The sequence below is a fragment of the Heloderma suspectum genome, chromosome 15 (assembly GCF_057233095.1).
Source record: "Heloderma suspectum isolate Gila_16-S chromosome 15, 16-S_ref, whole genome shotgun sequence".
Classification (NCBI taxonomy): domain Eukaryota; kingdom Metazoa; phylum Chordata; class Lepidosauria; order Squamata; family Helodermatidae; genus Heloderma; species Heloderma suspectum.
The window spans coordinates 3,450,677-3,463,276 of NC_139472.1; the positions used below are offsets into that span (position 1 = coordinate 3,450,677).

A 12,600-nucleotide genomic window follows, 5' to 3' on the forward strand; every position below is an offset into this window, starting at 1 on the left:
CCAGCAGTCTAATCCCAACAGTGGCATAGCCCAGGGGCGCAGAACCTCAAACCTGGCCCTCTGGGGTTCCTCAGAAGGCCACGCCCCTTCTCCTGGCCCCACCCCTTTAGCCTTTGGCCCCACCCACCACTGGAAGGCGGCCCCCGAGAGCTCCACTGAAAGAAGTTCGACACCCTCGGCACAAAGGTTTCACCACCTGCGTTAAAATATGTATCATATACACATTCCCACATGCGTAAAAAAAAAGAAAAGAAGCGCTGACTCTTTAGGGCCTACCGACCTACAGTAACCGTTGATAATCTTTCCCGAGACGACCTTGGTGATCGGCTTCCAATACTTGGCATTTCCTTCCACCGGTGCTCCCAACAGGATCACGTCTTCAATGATTCCTTTACAATCTGACGAGAAAAGTCCACGCGCACGCACACAAACCACAGAAAAAGCATTCGTCAGAAAGTCTTGGAAGATGAATGTGTTACACAGACAGATACACAGTGATTTGGGAATTGTCTGTGGTTGCATTTGTATCACGGACTGTGGCGTTCTTGTGCTTTTATAATGATGTATTGTTTTATAATTGGTTGCAAACCGCTTTGGGATTTTTAAAGCGGGAAGTGGTATATATCAATATTCTAAAGTAAATAAATGAAAAACAATGAAGGCCTGATGGTATGGATTTTTAATCAGAAGCCCCGCTTAAATTCACAGGGACTTAGGCCCAGGTAAGTGTTTCCCCGGAAGGGGAAAACAGTAAATCCATCCAATCAAGCCACTTCAAAACGATTGGTTTTCTGCACTGCTGACCCAAACACGTGGAACGCAGTTGGAGAAATTATTATCATAAATGGCAAGTGAGAACTGCAGGAAAATGTTGCAGCATCGAATGCTGCTGCTCAAGATTCTGGCCACTCCATTCCATTTCTCTTCCCCTCTGTTTTCCATTCCCCCCTGCTCATGATCACACACGCTCTGAGCAGGCTTGACCCCCATTGGGCTGTTTATGTTTTCCCCTGAGGTTCCCAGTCCTAAAGATTAGTTGTACTTCTGCAAATCGTGCCCCCTCCCCGCAGCTTGCTGATGCTGGGCATCCTTGCGCATGAGTGGTGCCATTTTGGCTGCATAAGCATCAGCACTCCAGCACTTCTATGGGAAATAGAGGGGATGATTGTTATCATAGTCACCAATTCTACAATTCATTATTGACACAGTAATGGGGTGCACAGCGCTTTACAGAGAAATAATAGGGCTCCCTGCTCCAAAGAACTTACAACCTCAAGTTCAACACAAAAGAGAGTACAGAGGCAGGGGAAACGGGAGACGGGGAGGATTTTTGTTTTTAGTTAAGACTTTTATGTTTTCTAGTTCTGTCATATGATGTAGAACAAGAGTCACCCCATGAAGCTGATTGGTGGGAGATTCATGGCAGATAAAGGAAGGGCTTCACACAGCGCAGAGTTGAACTACAGAATTGGCTACCACAAGATGTGATGGTCACTGATTTGGGTGGCTTTAAGAGGGGGTTGGACAAATTCCTGGAGGAAAAGGCTATCGATGGCTACTAGTCCTGATGGCTACATGCTACCTCCAATACCAGAGGTAGTGAGCCTATGTAGACCAGTTGCTGGGGAACATGGGCGGGAGGGTGCTGTTGCACTCACGCCCTGCTTGTGGGTTTCTCGTGGGCAGCCGGTTGGCCACTGTGCGAACAGAATGCTGGACGGGATGGACCCATGGGCTGATCCCGCAGGGCTCTTCTGTTGTTCCTCACAGGTACAGAAAATCTCAGGCCTGTGAGCCAAATCCGGCCCACGTGGGCTTCCTATCCGGCCCTCCAGGGCTCCCCACAAGCCACACCCCCTTCCCCTGACCCCTTCCCCCTGGCCGCCAATCACTGGGTGGCTTCCGTGTGGGTTTTCCCACGTTCTAAAAAGTTGAAGTTCCTCTTGTGCGGCTGAGTTGCTGGCAGGAGGAGCTCTAAGCTACAATGCACTGGTATTTCAGCCCACCCCTCTCACCTCCAGCAGCACCCCTCTTCCCTTTGGACCCACCCACCGCTGGAATGCTGCCCCACAGAGCTCCTCCAAAACTGAATTCAGCCCACCGGCTGAAAGCTGGATGATGGGACTTGTAGGCAAGACATCTGGTCAGTGCCAAGTTGGGAATGGTGAGCGTATAGGACTGCGGTCGTAAGGCAGCTGTACTTTCATCCTTGGGAAATGCTTGCTCATTGAGAGAGCAACTGGTCATGCCCCAAGCACAGGGAGACCAACTTCTTGAAAAAAGAAAAACACGATTGCTAATTATACCAGAGCGGCCATAAGCCTCCCGCAGGAGTAAGTCAATTTGCAAGCTGGGTTTGTCTTTCTTGGATCATTCTTGGGGAAGTGAGAAAGAAAGAAAAAGACAGGGTCGGGGGAGAAGAGGACATATAGCAAGAGAGGCTTTCGTCTTTCATTCTGAAAGAGCTGATTTGGGCAGACGAGGTTGCTTACGCTCTGGAGACGGGGGTGGGGGGCAAAGAGGAGATTTCCACTGCCTAAATGGAATTCGTAAGACAGATTTGACTCAGCTGATTCAAACACTGCAGGATTCCTTATTCATATGAATTTCATATGGTGGCAGCAAGTTCTTAGTGGGCTTCAAGCTCAGGAGCTGAGATCATCACATTTGTGGTTTGGACTTCTGGCCTAGGAATTGCCTGACATTATTAACTCCTCCTCCCCCTGCAGTTCTGCATGGAATCTCTCCTCCTCCCCTTTACTCTTGCTCTCGGTGCTTCAGCATGACTGGGAGTCAGCAGAGAGGTACCAGGGTTGCCTAGCAACCACATCCCCCTGCCCTCTTCTTTTGGCCCCTGCACAGCAGCTGGATCCAAAAACCCGGAGCGAGAAGCAGCAAGAGGTGGAGCAAAAGTTGATGGTGGGCAATAAAAGAGGGTCGCGTAGAGCATCAATCTCCAGATTGGATTACTGCGGCAAGTCGCACATGGGGCTGTCTTTGAAGGCGGTTCGGAAACTGCAGCTGCTTATGAATGCAGCCCCTAGATTGCTAACCGGGACCAAGATTCTGGGCTCAGTTTAAAGTGCTGGTTTTCAGCTTTAAAGCCCTTCTTGGCTTTGGACCAGGGCTTGCGAAACACTGCCCACCTCTGCATGTGCCTTTCTGTACATTAAGATCATCCCCAGGTGCCTCGCCGTCCAAGGTGAAGCGGGTAACCAGGAGGAGATGACCTTCTCGGTGTTGGCACCCTAAGTGTAGAATGCCCTCCTGCGGAAGGCTCTCCTAGCACCAAATTCGCTGTCATTTTTGCGGTCAGGCGAAGACCTTGTTAATTTTTCTACCATCTTTCAACTCAACTTGTTCCATTTTAGATTTGGGGTTTGTTATGCTGTTCTGCCACTCTTGGGATGTTGCCGTCTTCCAGACTATCTTTGGTATGTTTTTCGATTTGTTCCGTTGGGTTTTGGAAATTCTGTATGCCGCCCTGGGAAGTTTATTGAGGGGCAGGCTGTAAAGCCCTATGACAAAAAGTTACATGTCACCAAAAATATTACCTCCTCACCACACCCCGCTTAAGGCAGCTTCCTATGTCCTTCTGACAGCCTGGGCAGGGGGGGGGAGCTCATGCGGGGCCACACCAGACATGCCTGCTCTCAGCAGGGAAAGCGGTTCCGGAGGCGGAGGCACCACGGAGGAGGAAGGGGAGTCAAGGAGCAGCTTGAACGTCAAGCAGTCATTCGAACACAGCAGCCACCAGATTTTATTTTTCTGGCTGCAAGTCTCTCATTGCGTTAATTGGTACAAATTGTCCCGATGTAGCCGTCCGTGGCGAGGAAGAAGGGGAGGAAGACAACACACAGAGAACAGCAGTGGCGCTAATGACTCAGTGGTACAATTCCATTCCGAGCGATGGCGACGACTCGATTCCTTTTTGTCACTGAAGTAAGCGGCGGCAGAGGGAAGGGGGAGAGGAGGGGGGGAACTATTCATATCGGAGATCACGGGTCGTCATGAGTTGACAGATGGTTTGCCGAGCGGAAGAATGCCATGGCAGGTGGGAGAACACGCCGGCCAAGAATGTTGACTTCAAGAAGGGACAGCCTGCCAGGATGTAGGGACGGGAAGAACTTTCAGTCATGGATGCTGTCGTCAAGATAGATCCAGGGAGGACCTCGAAACGCTGCTGGCCAGACGGAAACTGTGACGCTTTGAGATGGAGAACTCCAGCTTGGTCGCCAGAACTCCATTGCTTGGCTCAATGGATGTGAAAAGTGCGCCTGCCCCCCGTCCAGGACTGTGATTCTGCAGGAAAATCTGCGGAGTGCCTGGCTTCCCTTGGCAGGGAATTCCTGAGCTTGGGAGCAGCCACTGAGAAGGCCCTCTTGCCCATTCCCATCAACTGTGCCTCTGACAGTGGCAAGACCAAAAGAAGCGCTTCGCACAAGGACTTTAAAACCCAGGCAGGTTCATATGAGGGAATGGAGTCATTCAAATGTGGTCTTTTCATTTGGAAATGCCAGATATTGAACCTGAGGCCTTCTGCCTGCAAAACAGATGCTCCATCCCTGAGCCACAGTCCATATGGGGGGGAAGCAATATTTTTTCTGCATACCTTCCTCCTTGGCCATCTCCTGGAGGCAGAAGTAGATGACTCTGGCACCGAGACTGAAACCAATCAAAGTCACTGGCCGCTTGCCCTGGTGGGGGGGGGGGGAGAGAGAAACCAGAATGGGCACATGAATTCAGTCTCCAGAGAATCTCAGAAAGAGGCTGCTTTAAGGCCACAGAGCGAGCTTTCCGGCTGAGTGGGGATTTAAACCCAGGTCTTCCCAGTTCTCTTGGGAAGACACCTAGTCTAACCACTAAATCACACTGCCTCTCTCTGACGCTGTTACAGTTTTCCCCAGACGGATGCCCTCCACACATCTTGGGACTGGAACTCCAGTCCAGCCCAGTCACCATGTCTAACTTTTGCTGTGCTTTTATAACGATGTATTGTTTCATCATTGGTTGTAAACCTCGTTGGGAGTTTTAAAATGGGAAACGGTATAGAAAGGTTTCTAAATAAATAAATACCTGATCACTTTCTAAATGGAGACACCAGGGATTAACAACATAAGAAGAGCCCTGCTGGATCGGACCAGGGGTCCATCTAGTCCAGCCTTCAGTTCACACAGTGGCCGACCAGTTGTCGACCAGAGACCCACAAGCAGGGCATGACTGCAACAGCACCCTCCCACCCATGTTCCCCAGCAACTGGTGTACATAGGCTCACTGCCTCTGGTACTGGAGGGAGCACATAGCCATCACGACTAGTAGCCATCGATAGCCTTCTCCTCCAGGAATTTGTCCACCCTGCTCTTAAAGCCATCCAAATTGGAGGCCATCACTACATCCTGTGGTAGTGAGTTCCATAGTTTAACTCTGTGCTGTGTGAAGAAGTCCTTCCTTTGATCTGTTCTGAATCTTCCACCCATCAGCTTCATGGGGTGACCGCAGGTTCTCATATTTTGAGAGAGGGAGAAAAATGTCTCCCTCTCCACATTCTCCACCTTGCCTAATTTTGTACACCTGTATCCTGTCTCCCCTTACCCTCCTCTTTTCCAAGCTAAACAATCCCAGCTGTTGTAACCTTCTCTCATAGGGGAGATGCTCCAGCCCCTGGATCATTTCAGTTGCCCTTTTCTGCAGTTTTTTCAGCTCTACAATACCTTTTTTTAGGCGTGGTGACCAGAACCAGACACAGTATTCCAAGTGTGGTTGCACCATAGATTTGTGCAGGGGCAGTATGATGCTGGCAGTTCTGCTCTCACTTCCTTTTCTAATTATGCCTAACATGGAGTTTGCCTTTTTTTACAGTAGCTGCACATTGGGCTGACATCTTCATTGAGCTGTCCACCACAACTCCAAGATCTCTTTCTTGGTTGGTCACCGTTAGCTCAGATCCCATCAGGCTATACCTGAAGTTGGGATCTTTTGCCCCAACATGCATCACTTTACACTTGCTTACACTGAACTGCATTTGCCATTTGGATGCTCCTTCTCCCAGTTTGGAGAGATCTTTTTGGTGCTCTTCACAATCCCTTTTTGTTTTAACCACCTTAAATAATTTGGTGTCATCTGCAAACTCGGCCACTTCACTGCTCACTCCTAATTCCAGATCATTTATGAACAGGCTGAAAAGCATTGGTCCTAATACAGTTCCCCGTGGGACCCCACTATTTACTTCCCTCCATTGGAAGAATTTACCATTTATTCCTCCTCTCTGCTTTCTGTTCTTTAACCAGTTAGTGATCCATACAAGGGCCTCTCCTCTTATTCCTTGACTGCTAAGTTTGCTCAGGAGTCTTTGGCGAGGGACTATGACAAAAGCCTTTTGGAAGCCCAAGTAAGCAATTTCTACCAGATCACCCCTGTGATCCACATTTGCCGGTATAAGAACCTGGGCCCTTCCGCATGCAAAACAGGTGCTCGGCTGGTGAACGATGACCTGTACCCCCACGCTCCCCTACAGAGACCCCCACAAAGATGATCCCAGGATAAGTGCTGGTTTCAGACTGGAAACTTTTGTCGCCTCCCACCTGGTGTCGGCCGAGCAGTATCTGAGCCAGGTGTTCGCCAACTTTGGCCGAACGATGAAGGCACACACCCCAGGGGTTATCGATCACACTGGCCACTGCAAGCAACGAAGCGGGCCAAGTCAGGGCCGCGACAATACCTGGAAGGAGGCAAGGTGAAAAAACAAAATCAAAGTCAGAGCCACGGGCTGCTTTGTGGAAAGCTTCTGCAGCAGGGGTGTTGAACCTGTGGCCCACAGCCAAAGTCCAGCCTGAGGTCCCAATCCAGGCCTCCGGAGATTCCCAGATGGCCATGCCATCTCATGCATTTTAATGGTACATAATGCGTTTTAACGGTAGTTTCACTAATATATGTAGTTTTGTGTGTACCTTTCTACTGGAGAACTCTATTGCAACAGTTGGAGCACCGCACATGTCAAAGGAGAACCAAGTTTCATTTTGCATACTGGTGCAAAATGAGGTAACTTTGCATTAAATTCCCTCCTCCCTCAACTGTCCCCACCAGCAGCCATTCCAGCAGGCTGGGCTGAGGGCAATGAGAAGGAGAGCAGGAACATTCCACCAGCCCTGCTGAAAGACTTCATTCCCCCCCTCCCCTTTTCCTCTTCCCTCCTCATCCTTTTTTCCTTGTGCGTGGTGTCTCTTTAGATTGTAATTGCAGGCACTGAAGTGTTTGCTGATTGCTCATAATCCACTCTGGGAGCCTTTTCGGCTGAGGAGTGAGATAAACATTCTTTAAATAAATAATGAATGTTTAAAAAGCAAACTGAACAAATTTCACCCCCATGCTGAGCTTTTCTTTTCTTTTTAAAGTGAGGTTTCTGTACGTTTGGCCAACTGTAGGGTTAAAAAGAAATATTTGGTAAACAAGCGAGATTTACATACCTTTCTCCTTTCGTCTTTAAAATGGGAACATACAAAAATAATGCCCCAAGAAGGATGGTCGTCGGATACTCACCTGACAACACGGTGTATTTCAGAGCTTCCTGGGCCACCATGTTAACTAATCCATTCAGCAGGGAGTCGAGGGCATTGCCCAGCTCCATTAGATATTTCGATTCCCAGGCTAAGCAGTACTGCTCTTTGGAATGCAGCAAGCTGCTCCACGGCCCTGTGAAACTCCCTTTAAAAGGGAGGGGAGTTGGGAAAGGAGAGAATTAACAATATGAGCCAACCATGTGATGTGGCTGCAAAAAAGGCAAATGCTATTTTGGGCTGCATTAATAGAAGCATAGCTTCCAAATCCCGGGAAGTACTGGTTCCCCTCTACTCAGCACTTGTTAGGCCTCATCTGGAGTACTGTGTCCAGTCCTGGGCACCGCACTTTAAGAATCATAGGGTTGGAAGGGGCCTACAAGATCATCGAGTCCAACCCCCTACTCAATGCAGGAATCCAAGTCAAAGCATCCCTGACAGAAGGATGCAGACAAGCTGGAGAGGGTTCAGAGGAGGGCAATGAGGATGATCAGGGGACTGGAAACAAAGCCCTATGAGGAGAGACTGAAAGAACTGGGCATGTTTAGCCTTGAGAAGAGAAGACTGAGGGGAGGTAGGATAGCGCTCTTCAAACACTTGAAAGGTTGTCTCAGAGAGGAAGGCCAGGATCTCTTCTTGATCCTCCCAGAGTGCAGGACACGGAATCATGGGCGCAAGTCACAGGAAGCCAGTTCTCATCTGAACATCAGGAAAACATCCTGACTGTTGGAGCAATACGACAATGGAACCCATGACCTAGGGAGGTGGTGGGCTCTCCCACAGTGGAGGCATTCAAGACGAGGCTGGACAGCCATCTGTCAGGGATGCTCTGATTTGGATTCCTGCACTGAGCAGGGGGTTGGACTCGATGGTCTTGTAGGCCCCTTCCAACCCTACTATTCTATGTTTCTATAATATGCAAATTTGCCCTTCATTATCACACGCCTTGCAAGGGACTCCCAGACGTTTTCACTCCACAGTCAGGAGTCCTCAACCTTTTATTTGGGTCGGTGGGCGCATTTGGAATTTTTAAGCATGTGTCATGGGCACTCTCACAAAATGGCTGCTATGGAGGTGGGGTTTGCCCATTCATAAAACAGTTGCCCAGGTGGGCATGGCCGGTTGCAAAAAAACGACAACCCTCATTTCCCAGAAAGTGATAGGAATAAACTGGCGAGATGAAAAGAAATGGAACTCGCCCAAGTACAAGGCAGAGGTGGGTTCTGAGTGCCAAAACACACAACCACCCCTTTGAATCCAAATAAAGATGGCTCTGGAGGGCAGCACTTCACTTAGCAGCATATTGACTTCCTAGTTTTAAAAAAACACATTTTAAAATTTTAAGCAAAAATCTGAAGAAATGAAATATAAAAATCAGGAAGGGCAGCAACACTACTTTGGAGACTCTGGAGTTCTAGCTCATAGAGGTGGAGGCGGGCTGCTTAGTTGTTGTTTTTTTAATGGATAGAGAACATTTGAAGCTGACCAGAGAATGAAAGTGCTTCCCTGTCTGTGTCCTTCCTCTAAAGGACACAGTAATATTTAGCACATGGGTGGGGAACCTGTTTCAGCCCACGGGCCGCAAAGCTCTCGGGGGCCACATCCCATGGTGGGCGGGGCCAAGCCAAAAGGGGTGGGGCCAGATATAAAAAAATGCCAGCAAAGTAGAGTTAAAAAGAGAGTAGAGAGTAGAGTTTAAAGCTCCCTCTGCCAGTAATGAAGCACTTCAACCTTTTAGAATGTGGGGAAAGTCAGAATCCACACAGCACTTGAGAACGGTTGAGAACTCTGCATGTCTGTAATGGGCACACTCTGGGTTAATTTTGTCCCAGTGCAACTCCTGGACTGAATCAGGTTTTGCGCCAAGGACTAAGCGTCACACACTGTTGCCAAGTTTGAATTAATCCATGGGCCCAGCCTGCTGGAAACTCACAGCATTTAGCTGAGAAGCGGGCATGGCTTCTAGAACTGCGATTAATCCCTTCCACACACCCCCCCCAAAGGCAGAGCACGTTAACATCTTCGCCCTTTCACCCAGGCGTATCCCTGCACCTCATGGGACGGCAGTCATGGTTGAGAAAACAAGTCGATGTGAAAGGCAAACAGAAGAGCTGGTTTTATAGGGCGAGGGAGATTAACGAGAACAGCTGATCGCCAGCAGCCTCGTAGGAGTGTGCTGCGAAAGGATGCCCCAAATGGGGGCCGGGGGGGGGACACTGTCCGATGTGTAAAATGTTCCCAACAGCAGCAGACGGAGTGGGGCGACTTTGGGGGATTAGAGGGCAGGATTAAACATATTCCGGACTGCACGTACTTTGTACATAAACAATCACATTTCGGCACACAGGAAGTTGTCACCACTGTCATGCTGGTTAGACGCTTTGACGTACAAAACTCCCATGATCCTTCACCATTGGCTATGCTGGCTAGGGCAGATGGGAGTTATAGGCCAAAACATCTGGAGGGCCGAACCCCTGCTTCAGCCAGATTTTTGTTTTTAAATGCCACCCTGTCAGCTCCCCGCCCTCCTATTGGCTGCGCTGTTGTGACATCATGGAATGTTAGCGAACATTCTAACTGTGGGGTGTTTGTGTGTGCCAGCTGTAGAGATCCTATTTCTTTTGCTTTGCCCTTACCATATTTGCCGGTAGAAAGCCAGCCGGTGATGGCTATGGTGATATGGAGTTGCTTGCCTTCCGTTAAGGGCAGGAATTCAAACTCTTCTATGGCCCCCACACGCTTCTTCATCTTGTAGCCTGCACATACACACATATAATTCACACTGCTTAATTATATGCCTGGCTGTTAAAAATATGAGGGATGGTTTACTACAGGGGTGGGCAATTCCCCTGCATGTTTTGGCCTACAACTCCCATCATCCCTTGCCATTGGTTTTGCTGGCTACGACTGATGGGAGTTGTAGGCCAAGGCATTGAGGGGGGGCCACAAATTAACAACCCCTGGTTTACTGGGTCAGGCAAGAGCACATGCTGTGATGTCAACCACACCTGCCCCAAAGAAGGTATTTCTAAAAAGTGAACACAAACTTTGTGCCATTGCAATGGCAAGAAGCAGAGGTATTTCAATTTTTGCCTAAATTAATAAATTATACTCTAAAAATAACCCTGGCCCATACAGTGGCTTCTGGGAAATGGTCCAAAGAAAAGAATACTGGGAGAAAAACAGCTGCTTTTTAACGAAGAAGAGTTCAGAAATCTAATAATGGATAATGGCACCCTGTCTAATTTGGATCCAGAACAAATTTATGGAGGTCTATCAAGGGTTAGCAGCCAGGAGAAGGAAGAAGAACCTCCCTGTTCAAAGGTTACTTCCCTGCGATTACTAGCGGATTACAAGTTTGATACTGATTTGTTTTAATGAAAGACAGAGCAAACCACAGTTTCCTGGCTAACCAACCACAGGGAACCGTGTTTAGTTCAAAACTGAAAATGGAAGCTTTCAATCACCTCTCCTTGTGGGCGAAGGAGGAGGAGGAGGAGAGGGGGAGCGCCCAATTCTGAGCATCACGAAAGCCCATTCTCCTAAATACAAGCCACCGTTTGTCGTCACACCTGAACCTGGTCACTCTGTTCTAGGAGCTGTATGCAGCAGTGGCATTGTGATCGCAGGAAAGCACTTACAGGGGATTTCCCCAACGTGGTGCCCTTCCAGAGGTTCTGGGCTACAGCACCCATCAACCTCAGTCAGCATGGCCAATGGTTAGGGATGATGGGGATTGTTGCCCCAAACAGCTGGAGGGCACCATGTTGGCTAGATTAGACAAAGCAGGGCACCCGGTTTTCACTCAGTCCTTGTGCCTACTGCAGTCCTCCCTCACACCACCCTGGAAAGGTGCCCCTGGGGATTGGGGGACATGTAGTTCTGTACCCCTGCCGTAATTCCCTTCTGGCAGTGCAAAGCCGCCCCTGGACACAACCCTCTAGGGGGGCCTCCCCAGCGGAGGCTGGTGGCTCCACTGTCAATGGGGCGGTGAATCCGCTCTGGGTTTCAGTCAGAACTCTAAAGGAGTTCTCAAGATATGCTCTAGAGATATGCTTCACTGCAACCCGCTTCAGGCCTAGCTTGGCTGCTTTACAGCTTCTTATTTATTTTTAAAGCAGTCGAAACCATTCCTTTCCAAACAGTTACCAACCCCGGAAAGAGAACAAACGTTGATCCAGGTTACCAAATGGGGAAAACCACGCTGAGATTCAGCTTCTAGATATCGGTAAAGAGATGCTGCCTTTTTCACACATTTCTCTGCCCCGTCTGGAAGCCTTACTGATTTGTTCCATTCTGCCCTTACGGCATGTAAAATTTTAACGGTGGAGAACCCATACTATAGGAATGCAAACATCCCAACGACATCCACTTAAAATGAATACTTAAAATATATATACCTTGTGACCATGGTCACCAGGCATATAAAGATATAGATTGTGGATTTGTCGCAGCCATCTGGAACTGGAGCTTTATTTACATAGCAACTGTGGACACAGGATTTCTCTGTTTATTTTACATGTGTTTCACTGGTGCACACAGCAGGCAACGGCCCTGGGTCAGCCGCTAAGGGGGAAGGAATAGGCAGTCCCGCACATTTAACAATTAACACTTCTTTAGACCAGGGCTGGACGCAACTTCAGGCTTGCGTGGCTGACCTGCAAAACTACTGTCTTCCGAGCGCACAGATGTGTTCCAAATGTACAAAGCAAGAGTGTGTAGGGTGAGGATGTCTTAACGATTAAGGCATGTCTCATTAGAGACCCTCCGGGTCTGGCCAGTTCTTAAGGATGTGCAGAACCCCTTTCAGCCCGTGGGCCAAATTCCATTTCTGAGAACCTCTTGGGGGCTGCCTTCTAGCGGTGGGCGGGGCCAAATGCAAAAGGGGCAGGGCAAAAAATACCAGCATATTGTAGCTTGAAGCTCTTCCTGGCAGTCACTAAGCTTTAGGGGAGGCGTTTCAACTTTTCAGAATGGGGAGAAGAACTGCACAAAACCTGGGAAACCACCAAATGATCAGTGGTTGGAGGAAAAGGGGTGGGGCCAG

The 12,600-nt window shown here is 49.0% G+C and overlaps 1 protein-coding gene across 3 annotated transcripts in view; it reads right to left on the bottom strand.

The window, feature by feature from the left end:
- Window positions 1–12,600, bottom strand: part of TMCO4 (transmembrane and coiled-coil domains 4) — a 37,997-nt gene that overhangs the window by 6,650 nt on the left and 18,747 nt on the right. For all 3 annotated transcript variants that reach the window (XR_014786039.1, XM_084822119.1, XM_084822118.1), the window contains 5 exons: window positions 10,190–10,309; window positions 7,537–7,701; window positions 6,582–6,718; window positions 4,613–4,697; window positions 281–398 (listed from right to left, as the gene is read on the bottom strand). Coding sequence is in view for 2 of the 3 variants with exons in the window: in XM_084822119.1 (XP_084678245.1) it covers window positions 281–398; window positions 4,613–4,697; window positions 6,582–6,718; window positions 7,537–7,701; window positions 10,190–10,309 (625 nt within the window). In the remaining variant the exon portion in view is untranslated. The remainder of the gene's footprint in view (window positions 1–280; window positions 399–4,612; window positions 4,698–6,581; window positions 6,719–7,536; window positions 7,702–10,189; window positions 10,310–12,600) is intronic.